The 16,017-nt window shown below is 42.3% G+C and overlaps 1 protein-coding gene across 1 annotated transcript in view; it reads right to left on the bottom strand.

Moving 5' to 3' along the window:
- Window positions 1-15,467, bottom strand: part of RPS6KA2 (ribosomal protein S6 kinase A2) — a 534,307-nt gene extending 518,840 nt beyond the window's left edge. Inside the window, exons 1-2 of the mRNA XM_059714848.1 lie at window positions 15,012-15,467; window positions 10,335-10,379 (exon numbers count right to left, since the gene is read on the bottom strand). Coding sequence (XP_059570831.1) covers window positions 10,335-10,379; window positions 15,012-15,074 — 108 coding nt within the window. The 5' untranslated portion in view covers window positions 15,075-15,467. The remainder of the gene's footprint in view (window positions 1-10,334; window positions 10,380-15,011) is intronic.
- Window positions 15,468-16,017: the final 550 nt, after the last annotated feature.

Here is a 16,017-nt window from a genome sequence, read left to right on the forward strand (position 1 = left end):
ATGATTTTAGTACTACTTCATCTCAAGACCAAGTGTGACAGCAGGCTGTGTTGGGATGGCTAAAGTAGGCTCCAGATTGGAAACTGACACATGGACACATGGAAGTACACATGGACACACTCCTGCATCTGCATAGGGATCCAATACAATACATTCAATTGGGGTTCACACATCTGTACTGTCATCCCCAGGACTGACCCCTAACTATGTCGGAAGCATCCTGTCTTTTTCCCAGGTGTGCACTGAATTAGACAGAAACCATTATTGTGCTGGAACCCTGACCAGTGTACTCACTAAAAAGAAAGACATACACTTTCTTAATGTATTTATTCTAAAGAAAAATTAGATTTTAAAGAGAAAAGATCCCTAGGGAAATTCTCCATTCCCAAGAAACTCCATTCCAAAGCCAATTAATGTTGCTAAGTTACAGCAATATTTTTACCTTACTAAATCCTTCATAAAAACCTAAGTACTTAAAAGCAAAGAAATCAGTAGATAAGGGCATAACAGCTTACACTACTCACCTCATAAAAATATGCTCATCTAATAGAAACCACATTGAACAAATACTTCATTTCTATTTCTTGAAAATGTTGCAAATTTATAAAAATTCACATCACGTAACCTGTTAATTATAATGATGTGATAATCTGAACCTGAGTCTAGTCAATATGTACTTTTACATATCACACATCCTTTTTCTAAGGGATTGTGCTTTTTATTTTGATATGCTTAATAAAGGAACAGAATAGAGGTTATTTTATTGAGATAATTACACATTACTCAATGAGAATGTGTCTGTCCACTTTTTGGGAATAAGATTCTCTCTGCCTTTCCCTATTATTTCCCTCATTTCTAAGGCTTGGATTTTATATCTGATTTGTTTATTAAGCCCACTATTGCCATATAGTTATCTTACATTTTTGTTTTTAAATCAAGAATTTTGGTGTTATGTTATACAAACATCTATTCCTAGATTGCATCTTATAACATTAATCTGATGATTAGAGTCCTGCTCGCTTTTTCCTAAAAGAACAAACTGTTCCTTCAATAAGAAAGCATGTTGAGGTAACAAGCCTCTATTTTTTTTAAATGTAAGGCCCTGTGGCAAGAAGAATCAAACCTCATGTTTCTAAATTACTCTGACAGATGAATGTCTTCTGCCTTAAAAGAGATCAATCAAGGACAGTTTACACAATTACTTGGTTTATATCCTACATATATGGTAACTTCCTGAATCCTGACAAATGCATTTGTATCCACTTGGTAAAGCAGTTAACATGTTCAGTATTAAAAGTCATCATTAAAATCATGATCATATGATAGATCGTTAACTGATCAGAGGTCCCCAAGCCCACTCCAGCCTGTCCAGTTAATGCATGTGAAACACAAAGGCACTAGGGAAAGCTCATCAACAAACTTATCATTGCAAATATTAATAATAAGAGTCTTATCTAACATTGTAATGAAAATGATTCTTAGCTGGAATACTGGTAATATTCTGATTTCATAGCAATAGTCTGCTCCAAGCAGTGACAGATCCAGTGATTATAGGCTTGCATTTCTTGTTATTCTGTATAGTTGTTAAACTACTCAAATTAATTTTAAGGTAATTTCAGTAATTTACTGAAAACGCATTTCAGATCCATTGATTAAGGACCCCCATTGCTGTTAGTGAAATATATAATCTCAGTGCTATAGGAAAAAATGTATTGCTGGTCATGCTACAAGAGACGTGCTTTGAATATATAAATGCTGGCATGATGACAGAAATGCACGATCAACAAGTCTCAAGCTTTTGTTCCTGTCGAAGGCCAATATTCTTCCTTTACTCTTAGTTCTCAGTTTAGTCTCCTTTCAACTCCTGCGTGTTACTGTTTGTATGAAAATAGATGTTTGATAACTGTGAACAAATTAACATGTGATTACCGCTTGTGACAGGGGGCATCTCTTGGGGCCAGGACTCATGCTGGTCTGCCCTCCTGTCTCTGTGGGGCAGTCCTCCCAGTCTCACCTGCCACGACTTTGCTGTTCCCATAAACTGCGGTATAATGTGGGAGGCTGCCCATTCCCAGCACCGATGCCAGGGGGCACTATCTGCAGCTCCAAAACTCCCCTACACCGTAGCCCATGCCTCACAGATGGCATCCAGATTAATATTACTCCCTGGTCTGAGACCAGAGCAAACCTAGTCCAAAGTTGGGCTCCGCACAGCTGCACATTTACACCACCTTCCTGCTCACAGGAGGCCTCTTGCACTCTGCCCAGCTCTCACTGGGGCCTCTGGCATACCACCCATTACTGGGCCACACTCCACTGCCCTTGCTCCTCCTTGAGTGGCCCCTTTTGGGCCATCAGTCTTCACTACTCACATACTGGCCTTGCCACACAGTCCTTCAGTTTCCGTGAGTTGCCCTACTCTGTGTGGTCTGGCCTTGTGCCAAACCCTGGGCTAATTCTGCCCCAAACCCCTCACTGGGCAACTCCACACTACACCCCACCCTGGAGTCTCTGTCTCATGCTTGCAACCAACTTCTCACAGGGCTGACCCTTGCACTGGCCTTCAGGCTTATTCCCACTTGGCCCTACTCAGCGTGCCCCTAGGACTGTCCTTCAGACCTACTCTTACTTCATGCACAGCCCTTCAGGCCTACTCCCACTTCAGCCCTACTCTGTAAGGGACCTCCCAATGCTCTACACACTACCCAGCCTGGGGTCTCCAGGACCTGCATTCCTGCTGGGCTCAGGCACTTATATGTGGGCATATCTGGCCCCCACTACTCCCCCAATTGTCAGAATTACCCACCGGAGGGTGGGAGCTGGAGTTAAGGCACCCCTACCCACTTTTCACCAGGGAGGTAACTGGCCTGGCATTTCTGGGGGCTCCCATGCCACTAGGAGCCCCACGAGGCCACCCTTCCCCAGCAGGATGCAGCTGTAGTTCATGCACTAGACCAAGAACCTCCTGTTCTTACCTCTAGATATTCCATGCCACTCAGCCAGGCAATGTTTCTGCCTGGGCTGGTGAGAGCAAACTGCATCCTTTATATGCCTGCTGTTCAAAAATGGCTGCCCTCATCAGGCACCTGGTAGCTGCCTGCCTCTGCCCTTAAAGTGGCAGGCACCTAAAGGTTGAACTGACAGTCCCCTATAGCTAAAAATCATAGGCTGCTATGACATGAACAAAGCCCTGTGGGTGAGGGTTGTCATTATTCATATACTAGCCAATTGCCCTTCAGGGATGATGGGAGGGAGGGGGAGATGGGTGGGGTTGGAACACCACCACCCACCACTCTAGGCCACCACCACTTCCCAGGAGCAGGATGGGGAGGGGGAAAGCTTGCCCCACCATCCCCTCCATCCCCCTTGGCCAGCACCCTGCTCTGTCCCCTCCATCATGGCTGCACTCTGCTATACCACTGCTACCACCTCCTGTCCAGAAGGCTCTTGAAGCACTCTGATTGGTTGTTTCATCCAGCATTGTGATTGGCTGCCAAGACAACCAATCAGAGTGTGAATAAAGCATTATGGACAGACAGACTAAGACTTTTATTATATTAGATAGAATTTTTCAGATTGATACTGAGTAGAACTTGTAACACACACTGGGCATGTCTACACATGCACTTTACTGTGCAGTAGACTAATTTACTGTGCAGTAAAACATCATTACCACGTGTGATGCAATTAGGGTGCAGTAGATTAATTTATTCCAGTGTAGGATACTCCCATCAGACACAGGTACTATCCTATGGCAGAGTAAATTACTGCGCTTAAACGCACATGTAGACAGTGACACTGGGATTAGTTTACTCTGGCTCAGTTTGCACCAGAGTTTATTCGGTCACATTAATTGCATGTGAAGACATTCCCACTGACCAGTAGGTTACACATACAGGGTACCTGTCTTGATTGCCCTTGTTGGCATGGCCCAAGAAAACAATAGAATCTCACTATGGTCCAAGGAAGAGTCCTTGCTCACACCATGTTGTTCTGAACAGGTTGCTTCCTAAATTGGAACCTGTGTAGCTGTGTTCATGTGGCACTTCAGGTTAGCTAAACAGGTCTTCTAAATGATACTGCAAGTTAACTTGATTCCCTGATACTAATCCTAGTCTTGATACCATACAGGTGTGGTGACATTGTCATGCCCAGAGTGCTTGAAAATACCACTTGGAGGGAGTACATTAAGTTTAACGTGTAGGCATAGTGTTATTGATCCTTGGACAGTGGTGTGTTTTATGGTTGTTTGAGTGTATAAGAGGTATAGGAAAGTAACTGTTTAAAGTACCACTAAAGCAGCTATTTCTGAGTAGAAACAAGCCAACTGTTTTACATTGCAAGGCATATTTGTTCAACTTTTAGGAAACAAGGTGAAGAACGTTGATTCCAATTGTAACTACAGGAAAAACTGAGAATGTAAGGCCTCAAATTAGAATTGTGGCATTAATACTCTCTCTAAAGAATACTGTAGGATCTTTTAGAGCAATGAATGGTCAAGACTTTGTTAGTTTTTTAGCAGAACAGTTTTCTGTTGGAAAAATGTGATTTGTCAAAAGTAAAACAACTTGCAGAAATAGACTGCTTTTGATAAACCTTTCAATGTAATATAGGCAGGCTTTGACAGTTGCCTGCTAAACACATTTCCAGCAGACTGCTCCTAGAATGGGGACCCCGGGGCTTCCAGACTTCTGGCCTTTGGCTATTCAACTCTCAGGCTCATAAGTTTAATTGCTGGTATTCAGTGCTGAGCAGCAATAAAATGGATAGGAATCACATCAGTTTCAACTGCTGGGCCCCTAAAAACATGTCATTTAGAAGCAGCATATGTCAATGTTTCCAAAATGAAAATATGATGGACTTTCCATTTTGTGAAAAAGATCAAAAGAAGTGGTTTAGTTCCAAAGTATAGCAAAACTAACTTTCAAACAGCAACATTTCCAACAAAACTGAAATTCTAAGTTTTGCCTGATTCTAACCATGTCTTCAGTCTTGTATAATCTGAAATTGACATAGTTAAGTTTCAGATTTATTAAAATTTTAAAGATACTAATGACAACTCTTTTGGAAGTGTCAAAATGCTCTTTTATATAAGAATAACCTTGTGTGGATAGCACTGTCACAGGCTGACTGTCAAAATGCCTAAACTAACTAAGCCATGTATATAGTTATTCTAAGAAATGAGTCACGCAGTTTCCTGCCCCTGGCTGATAGTGGGCAACTTTTTTTTACTACTACAGTTCTACGGTTACCTTACTCATTTTTACCCTGTGGGACATTCAACTTGCTTGTTCACTGACAGCAAAATCCACCACCACTAACAGAAAGAAAATAGGTAGTGTAATTTTGTTGGTTTTGCTGCTTCATTTGACTTACAGAGATGGTGCACAGAAATAGAAGAGGGTGAACAAAAGGATGCTAGTATAACCTCAAGTACTTTGTGTGAGCATATCCCTTGAGTGAACATGATCTAGATCTGCAGTTAGGGGCTTCAATTCACCCCTTAAATCATAAGATTAATATTCCCAGCTAAAGCTGGCTTTGAATTTGGGCATGGTATAGCTGTCAGATAAAAAATGACTTAATCTTCTGTGGCAGACACATTAATCATGCATGGGTAGTCTACATCTCCATGAAACTGAGAGTGTACCTCCCAAGAAATGGGCCTTCTATGCTATTACATACCAGTATGAGTTATGCCCTCAAAACGGTCTTGACATAGGAAACACAAAATAACAAGGTGATCACTGGCTTGTAGATTTTACAATTTGAGAGTTCAAATAGCCTGGTGATGGGCAGCCTATAAAGAGGCAGAGGTGACTATCATTTGTTTGCTTTATTTCTAGGTCTGGTAAAATAAATGGGTGTTTGGGAACCACAGGAAAAAGGACATTTTTTTCATCCCTACAGCGGGGTTGAAACATCCCTACAGTGACTGAGGGATGTTTCAACCCTTATTCTGATTCCATAACCTCCTTCTCTGTGTGTGTTTACAAAAACATGCACCGTCCATGCAGGCTGTTGAGGAGGACATAGCTGTACCCATCTATTCTGGGCCACTGAGTCTATAGTGAATTATGAGGGTGGGGGGAGGTGGCATGGTAGGAAGTAGAGAAAATTGAATGCCAAGAGAGTTGAGTACAAAGAGAGTTGAAATACCAGATAACACTTGGCGCACACTTACAGGTGGAAAGCTAAAGCACATTGGAAAGTGAGGAAACCCAGAACTGAGGTGCCAAAAGAAATAAGTGAGAATCCCAGAAGCTGCAATATAGTCTTCCGAGGTGCATCTCAGAACATTTTACAGGAAGGTCCCCTGTGACTAAGCTGAAAAATAAGTATCTACCTTCCAAGTTTAATATTCATTCTAACTTTCCTGCATTGTTTATTAACAATCTTGACAAATAATATCTCGTGAAAACACTGGTTTGTGCCTGAAACCCACTGTACTAACAAAAACTTTTTAAAGGGAATTAATTTTATTTTTATTTTAATTGACATGCTGTGGAGGGGCTGGCTGGGGCATGAGGGTGCTATACTGCAGGGCTAGACAGCAGGCAGCCCCCACACTGTAGCACCCTCATACCCCAGCCAACTTTGCTCACTGTCTACACATGCTTTTTGGCACACACAACTACTCTGCTATAGGATAATACTTGCCCTGGACAGTACTATCATACAGCAGAGTTAATTAATTTACTGTGCTCTAATACGGACACATGTATAGACAGTGATACTTTACTGTGGAGCTAATTAGTCAGCTCTGCAGTTAAGTACACATGTAGATGTACCTCCTGAGACATTTTGGAAGACAGATCCTCATTAACTTCTTCCAGAATTCAGGAGGGTAGCCAAACTCCCTTGAGACCATTTTTTCATTGTTCAAGTGATTTCCTTTTAAACATAAAGGTTATTATTGAAAATGATCATGCACGGATGGCCAAAAGTCAAAATACCAATTCTGATTACATGTTACAAAAAAAAAAAAAAAAAAATCAGAGAAAGTCTGCACTTTTTGTGTTCAACAACAGCCATTTAAAACAAAAAGATCAGTGCCATAGTGACAAGGCTTAGCAGCCTTGCTTCCCCCTCCCCCAAACCTCCCCCATGGGAATTATACAGCTAGTAGGCCCTTTAAGAGTCATAGCCAACAACCAACTACATAAGCCTTTGCAGGCTCTTGGGAGGCTCATCAGCCATGTGGCCAAAAGCATCCCTTCATGCCTTATCCCTTATGCAGTAACCAACCTGCAGTGCACATGCCACAAGTATCACACATAGTTGCTTTGTTTTGCATGTCATGTATCTGATGGAGAGCAGAAAGGATAGTACAGATAAGGCAGGAAAGGGAGCTGAGCAATGGATTGGGCAGAAAAGAGAGCAGAGGAACAAATGAGGAAGGGGATCAGAGTGGCACTCAAGGAGAGGGTGAGCCTTATTTTAGAGCACATGGGCTAAAAAGGTTGGCCCTCCCTGCCTTAGATGTTTACTAGGCCTGTGCAAATCAGCAGGTATTTGCTTCAGATTCAGATTTGGCTGATTCAGAGCGACAGTGATTCAATTTAGTGATTTGAATCACTGTTCCGATTTGATTCGGCCAATTTGGTTCCAAAGATTTGGCACTATTTCGGAGATTTGGCCACAGACTAAATAGGCAGCAGTCCTCAACCACAGTGGACACAGCTGCCTCCAGCTTGTCTGTTGTGGTGGGTGGAGGGGGGAGGAAGGGACGTGAGGGATGCAGATCAACGTCTCTACAGTGAGGGAGGGATTGGGGCTGGGGCCAGGGCAAGCTGCCCAGCTGGGGCAGGAGGGCACAGGACTCAGGGAGGGGGGCTCCCATCATTGTGTGCCACTGTGCACTGCTGGTCTGGGAGCTGCTTTTCTGGTGGCTCCTCTGGCGGCTGTCACCGCCAGTCTGGGGAGGCATGGGAGTGGGCTTGTGCCCCAGGATCTGTGTAGGATGGGCTGGGCTGGGCTGGGCTGCGCTCCAAATGAGTGGTGGAAGGCACTGGGAGCAGGGGCTATGCCCTCCCACTGCTCACCCAGCTGGGGCGGGGAGGCACGGGTTGGTGCCGCTGCGCTACCTCAGACAAGTTGTGTGCAGTGGCGGAAGCTGCTGCAGCCTCCCTGTGCCTCCTGGACAAGCTGCAGCTTTGCCCTGGCTGGGCAACCAGCGGCAGGGCATGGGGGCGGGCACATGCACCCGGACCACGGCAGGCCAGCAGCAGGGCCTATGAGGAATTTTAGGGTGGCTGCTGCCCCCTGTCACCATTGCTCCACTGTGCTGTGCGGGGCAGGCAGAGCCAAGGCTGCGCTCTGGGCTGCGGCTGGGGCTAGCTGCCCAGAATGCAGCCCTGGCTCCACCCACCCCATGGAGCGGAGTCCGGTGGTGGGCGGCTGGGACTAGTCTCCCAGACTGCAGCTGGCCCAGCTCATCCTGCACAGATCTGAGGGCACATGCCCGCTTCCATAGCCTCCTGAACTGGTGGCAAGAGCTGCTGAAGGAGCCACTGGAAGATCAGCTCCGAGGCCGGCGGTGCGCAGTAGTGGGAGCCCCCGTCCCCGAGTCCTGTGCCCTCCTGCCCTGGCTCAGCAGCTTGTCCCAGCCCCAATCCCTCCCTCCCTGTTGGGGTGCTGATCTTCCCCCACACACACCTCTTCCCTCCCAACTCCATCCACCACAACAGACTTACCAGCTGGAGGCAGCTGTGTCCAGCGCGGTCAAGGACTGCTGCCTGTTTAACCTATGGCTGAATCAGTGCCGAATCTCTCCAAATCGATTTGGAGACTTCTGAATTGATTCAGACCTTTTAATGGGCCTCCCAGTTAGATTCAGATTTGGAGATGTGGCCGCCGAATTGGGCTGAATCTCCTCCGAATCGAATCTGCTACTGAAGCTTCGCACAGCCGTAATGCTTACTAAACCCACCTAATCTTTAGGAAGACATCTGATACACTATGAAACTATGAAACTTCTAAGAACCCCCAACCATTTTTACCTAAAGACTATGGCAGGTTCCTCAGCCTGCAACAAACAAGATTTAGAAAGTTCCCTGTGGTCTTGTCTTATAATTATTTTGTAAGTTGTTTGCGGCAGGAGCTGTCTTTTTGTTCTTTTTGTACAGTGCCTAGAACAAAGGGTTCCTGATCCATGAAAAAGTCTCCAGAGCACTGTGATAGTACAAATAATAGCTTATCTTTATTTTAAATCTCACAAGTGCAAAACTAATTCAGATAAAAAACCCACAAGTTTGGTTGTCTTTAAGGTTAATTCATCAGGAAGTATAATTTCACTGCAACTGGTTCAAATGTACTCCATAATGCTTAAAAACAGACTTTTTTTTCATCATTACAGACTTTCTTGTATAAAATGTGGAATACCACAGCATAATGTATATACCATCATGTTTTACTTTTGCATTTTGCATTGTCCCTTTATCTTTCTGGGTCAAGTTCATTTCTTTCCTATGATTGTCCTTATGCCTTTCTGTTCATATCCTTCTTATAATCCAATTCTCACCTCTTCCTTTTCTTTTTTGAGGCTTCTCCCCTATTCTTTCTTTCAGTTACTTCAAATATTTCTTCCTTTTTTCCTTCATTTTAATCTACAAGATTGTCTCTCTCACAACAGCCAGGCTGCCTCATGCTTAGAATCACATAAACATGTTTAGGATACAGTGTCTACTGGCATGGACAACATTTCTTGATGTATAAGGAATCAGATATAGAATACTGTTAGGGGAATTTTCCTATCCTCTCTACATAACAGAATATAGTTCTTTATTCTACACTCCCAATTTCTTTGTCCTGCCTAGCTTTTAATGATTGAACCAATGCTGTTCTCACAATTTTTCTTGGGAAGCTACTTTACAAGCAAGCAGCCACACTCCCAGAAAGATCCCCAGTTTCAAGCCAGAATATTCTATATTCCCAAGTTTCAATTCTACACTTGAATGAAAATCTATTTTCCTTGGGTGCATACACATATGCATTTTGATGTGCACTAGCCTATTTTACTGTGCATTAAAGTGTCACATAAAAAACCGTGCAATTTTGCTAATGCACAATAAAATAGGCCACTGTGCATTAAGCATCCCCTTGAAAATATGCACTTTTGGTATTGCACATTAGGGAAGCCGAATGCGCATTTATTTAGTACCTTTCATTGGATGCACATTATCTATATTAATGCACTTATAGACACTCCCTTTGAGCTCTGGGGCAGGAAGAAGAAGTATATACTGAAGAATATTTTTTTCCATTAAGGTAAAAAATGGAAAAGCAATCCCATGAAAATATTCAGCAAATGATTGTCATATGCATAGGATTACCTCATTGATTGGTTCTTCATCCAGGTTGGCTTCCTCCAATGCAGGCTGAGAATGAAAGGAAAAAGTTGTTTTGTGAATACAGATTCTGAAAAAGCTAGTTACAATTCTGCCCCACCTTCTTGTGTAAATGAAACTGTTCTATTCAAATCGATGGAGGTACTCCAGATTTGCAGCGGTGTCATAGGACATGTCCATCTTAAGTAATTAGGGCTGAGTGAAAATAATGCCTTCAATTTTGAATCCAGTAATCTATTTACTTTCTTTTAATACCATAATTACCTGAATCTAAGATGACTCTGAATTTTAGATTCCCACCCCCCCAAAATTTAGATTCTACACATGGAAAATTTATAAATCTGTCATAATTTTCTATGTCTAGAATCTAATTATTGGAGGATCATCTTAAATTCATTCTCCCTACCACTACATCAGGGAAAGCAGAAGCAGCAGGACAGGTGGGGGGGGGGCAGGTGGTGGGAAGAGCCTGCAGGGGCAGATGAGGGGGTATGTAGTGGGAGGAGTAGATGAGGGGGGTCAAGCAGCTTACCCTCTGCAGCCTCTCCTCCTCACTGTTTTCCCCCTCTGCTGCCTCACCACCTACTGGCTCTGCTCCCCACAGTCTTGAGCCCCCAACCTGCCTTTCCCCCTATCTCAGTGTTGCAACAAGGGGAAGTGGTGGGGAAGGTGCAGGTGAGGTGGGCACATGTTGTGGAGTGGAGAAGATGGGGGGAATAGTGGATGGGGGTGGGGGAAGAGGCAGGAGGTGTTGGGGGACATGCAGAAGGTGCAGGTCTGGCCCCAACCTGGGGTTGGGGCCAGAGCCACTGCCTACCCCCCAACTGCCTCATGCTCAATTCCAAGATGAGGGGTTGCACCTCCCCCCCCCCATTTGAAAAGCAGGTGGAAACCTCATCTTGGAATCAAGTAAAGATGGTAGATGAAGTAAATCTATAAGTAAAATATACAGAATCTGGTACCAGCAAGTATTGACACTAACAAAAGCTTCTTACCAAGCTGTTATTTAAGTAACTAAAACCTAAATATAGGTCATATCTGATAAGAGGAAAAATAGGGCAATATGAAGAGGGACACTATAATAGGAAGGATTAAGAGTACAAGGTCTCTATTACATAAGATTATAGGTGAATAATCAAAAACAGGCTCCTGCAATTTAGATGACAAGACTGAATGAGAAATGAAATGAGATTATTCATTAGTAGTCTGCATACTAGAGACCTGGAAAGGTCTCTAATACTTTTCACATTCTGGAGAGAAGAAAATACATGAACGCATCAAGCCAGGTTTTCAGAATAGGTCAGCCTCCATTCTGCTATCTAAATGGGAACTCCTGATGGCTCTCCCTTTGGGAAAAAAAAAACACATTTAAAGCAAAAGAAGTTACTTAGGGCTTGATCCCACAGTCCTTATTCAGAAAAATATTGACAAGTCATTCATTCATTTTTTCTACAATAATTTAAATTAATGGGAGCTCTGCTTTAGCAGCCTGCAAGATCAGGCTCAAGATCAAACAAATGTCCTCATTTCTTTATTTTAATGGGTTAGGAAGTAATTTTATTTGCTTTACTTACACAAGTAGTTCCCTTGAAACTCAGTAGGTAAATCAAGTAAGATTTGGCCCTTAATCCTAGTCTGTTTACTTAATGCAGTACATGCCCTTACTGAACTCCTACTGATACAGCAATTGATTTTATTGTAAGTGCTGTACTTAATATTTACAACTGAGTCATGTACAGCTACTGGTAAATGCATCTATTTTAGAAAGATTTTTTGGCATGAAGAGGGGGAGCTTTGTGTACATAAAAGAAAAAATAACTTGTTTGTCTCCCCAGCAGTTTACTAGATGTAAAAAATAATAAATTGCAGACTAGCCCAAAAACATTTTCTCCCATATAAAATTACAGTGGCTTAGTAACAGCCTGATCAGTGCACACCTTGAAATTTAACACACACAAAAACTGAATTCAATTATTACTTTTAAAGGAGGAATGTTCTTTACAGTCAGAACAGTTTGATGGCTTTGGTGATAGGAACACTACCTGCTGAAGACAAAGTGAGAGAACTAACTCGCATCATAATGCCCAAATGAAAAGATATGAAATGGTACCAAAATCCATTAATCTGGGCTACAGTCAAACAAGTTACACTTTATGTGAAAGTTTAATCTCTAATTGGTTATAATGGGTTGACTAACTTGTATGCATGTTACAAAAATGTTACAGCTGGTTATAAACTATGATTATAACCAATATATTCACATTTTGTATTCTATAACAACTTATCAAATATTTTTTTAAACAAATAATAATTTAATGCAGGTATAAGGAGTGACCCAAACAGTTCTGTAGGCCATGACCAAATTCCTGTACCTTTTAAAACAGGAAAGTACACAAAAATACAGGTCTATGGTGCTAACAAAAATAAGAAAAAGCATAGTTTCATAGTTGTTAGGGGCTGGAAGGGACCTTACAGATCATCAGGTCCAGCCCCACTGCACTTGGCATGTGCGTATTATGTTTTCCTTTGCTTCATCATAGGCTCAAAATCATATAGTCCCATCATTAACACCAATTAGAAGGTCTGGCAAAATATCAGTGCACATATGTAATGGATTTGTATGTAAAGGATTTGCACACTGATAACTAAAATGTTAGGAAGCTATTGTCAAAAACATTGAGCTTTATAGCAAAGCTAAATATAACTTAGCTATATGAGCTGAGGGCCGGGAATGGTTCCCAGGGAACAACTGCAAAGGAGCTTGTAGGTGGGTTGGCTGCATTGGGTCTTTCTAGTATGGAAAACTAGAAGAAACCAAGAGAAGGACTTGTGAGTGTAGCTGTGGGAAAAAGTTGAGAAACTGAGCTTCATTTGGGCACAATACTTACTGGAAAGGCAGACTAGGATTTCTGAGTATAATGATGGCTATTTGTTTTCTCTGTATTCAAGACATTATTTATTCTTTGTAAATAGGCAGGATCCCACTAAAGAAATAGCTGACTTTTATGATCAGTTTGCCCTTCTGAAGGAAACAACTCAGCAAGCCCGTGAAAGCTGGCCAGCTACTCAGGCAAAATGGATAATATATGAGAACCTACCACAAGAAATTAGGTGAATGACACCAGAAGCTCTATGTATGACCATTCTTCCCAACCCTGATAAATATGTTCCTGATCTACGGTCTCCATATTAAGCTATGACTATTTTTAATTTGTTTGCCTTATTTTTCCATGTATTTAGCTTAAGGTCACCTCTGGAAACCTTAAGCATTCAACATCTTGATTTCTGACCCAGGACTTTGGGTTTCCAATTAAGTTCCACTCTACAAATGATACTTAACTATTCTAGAATCAGAAAAAGAAAACTCATTATTTTAAATATACATTTATGCTATATGGTTATCTCTACATTAAAAAAAAACTATTGTTTTTAAAAACTCTGCTTTGTGGTAGTGCCTAAAAACCCTGTATGTCATGTACTGCACAAATAAGAACAAAAAGGTACATCTCCACCTTGAAGAGTTTGCAATTTAGGACAAGATTTAAAATTACAAGTATTGCAGATGCTACAAGAGACTGATGCAGTGAGGATGTTCTAGTGAAAGTCTTTTGTTACTATAGTTTTATAATATGTATTGGTTAACAAATACATCTGTGGCACTGTATTGTTCTGGGTTTCAACAAGTGATGTCTAGAAGTGAATAAAGAGCCTGGACATTTTCTATTTTTGTATTAACATAAAAACAAATATTAAGGAGTTCAACATGAGGCTGAGGAGGGTGGAATCCAAAAATCAGTATCAGTGCCCGTGCTTTAAATATTGACTGTTTCACATTGGGAGAACAGTGGTGATATCAGACTACAAGGAAGACAAGTTTGTTTAACAAGCCAGAGTTTGTTTTAAGAAAAGGATTAATGGTTTAGCAAGGAGACAGGAGTACAAAAAATGAATCAGTGTTTCTCACATGTAATTAGCTACATAATTTTCCTGGCCTTCAATTAGATCAAACATTTTAGATTCATTTCACCAGCTTTTATTTTCAAAAATCTAATCTGTCTGTCTGAAGACTGCCCCAGAATGGCCCCAAGTCTCTGGAGCACAATTCTGATCCGCCTTTATTAGATTACCTCTGTAAAACAACTGTTAGCAGTCCCTTGAGAGTTTGCTCACAGTAAATTTCACTGTCTATTAGCTAATCTATAACATTCTCAGTGTGCAATGACTTTAAGTTTCCCATCTCTTCAAAAATTAGCAACCACGGAGCTCAGGCATAACAAGTTTCCTAGTCATTCCTTCATTTTTTTCCTACTTATTTTCAGGGAAGGACTAATGACATTAAACTTATTGTCCAGTTTCACCAATAATTAATGCAATGTTAAAGTGAATAATGCTTTTCCCTTCTCAACCCTGCAAAAATAGATTTTCCAACACCATCAACAAGTGTCATGCATTACAGCACAAAATAAGTCACTGAAAAGGAAAAAAAAGAAAAACTTCTAAAGTTTAGCTACCCAGAGTAGGGGATTCCATGAAAAGGGAAACTCCCCAAAGCACCTACATTACAAAATAAGCTGGCATTTTACATAGTGTCAGTTAACTGGTACATATGCACTAGATGTGGGCTTTCTGTGAAAATTACATTATAACTGCTTTGATGCTTACCTCTGTTTCCATGGGTTCCACCTCTATCCTTTTCCATAGCTCCAGTAAGTGGGCAATTGGCATGTTTGACTTCTGCTTCTGAAGACTGAGATGGAGAAAATGTATGAGTGCCTGAGAGAAGCTGAGACAAGCAAGCGAAAGGTATGTGTCAGAGAGAGACAGCCACACACACAGAGGACTTAGTAGGATGCAGTAGTCTCTGGAGTTTACTGCCTTCTCTCTTCCTGGGTCTTCAGTGTGATTTTTCTCAGGGACCAGCACTCAGCCCCACTGCTCCAAGACAGAGAGGAGCTGCCACTGCTGCTGCTTCACACTCACGCTTGGAAAGAGGAAATGAAGAGACGGGGATATAATTGCAGCTCTAGCTTCTGGAAATTCACTTTGGCAGAGTAAGTGCTTCTCTTGCAGCATTAAACCTCCCTCCCCACACTCACACACTTGGAAAAAAAAAACACCTTAATTTGCTCTTAAATGATGGGTGAAAGTTGACTCTGAGGATGCTGCTGCGGATGCTGCTATAGCAACTGCATAGCAAGCAGGGAAGGGAGGGAGGAGGACAGGCAGGGCTGGTCCCTTCCTCCCAGTCTAACCACTGGCTCCTGCACTGACAGCACCTGCTATGGCTCCTGCTGGGCAAGGTTCCCTTCTAGTGAGGGTGGGGCTGGGAGCTTGGTTCTCTCCTCAGGCAAGATCCCAGTGTCTTGATGCATCATGCCTATCCAGCTGTATTAATGAAAAGGGAGGCAGAAGCTGCCACCCAGGGGGAATAGAGACAGGCACACCATTTATTCACAGGAAGCCAACTGAACTGCTGCTCTGGGTGAAGGGGGGTGAGCTCCCAGAGCTGTGCGTGCCAATTAACTGCTTTCTGTCTTGGATCTCCTATACCTCAGTGGTCTTCTGCTGTCTGATGAGGCTGCCTCTTTGCTTTTTAATTGATTAAAAAAATAAATCTTGGGCCCACTTCTGAGAGATACTAACCGCATTTGCTTTCCAAATGCTCAGC

This window comes from Alligator mississippiensis, chromosome 1 (genome assembly GCF_030867095.1).
Source record: "Alligator mississippiensis isolate rAllMis1 chromosome 1, rAllMis1, whole genome shotgun sequence".
Taxonomy (NCBI): Eukaryota; Metazoa; Chordata; order Crocodylia; family Alligatoridae; genus Alligator; species Alligator mississippiensis.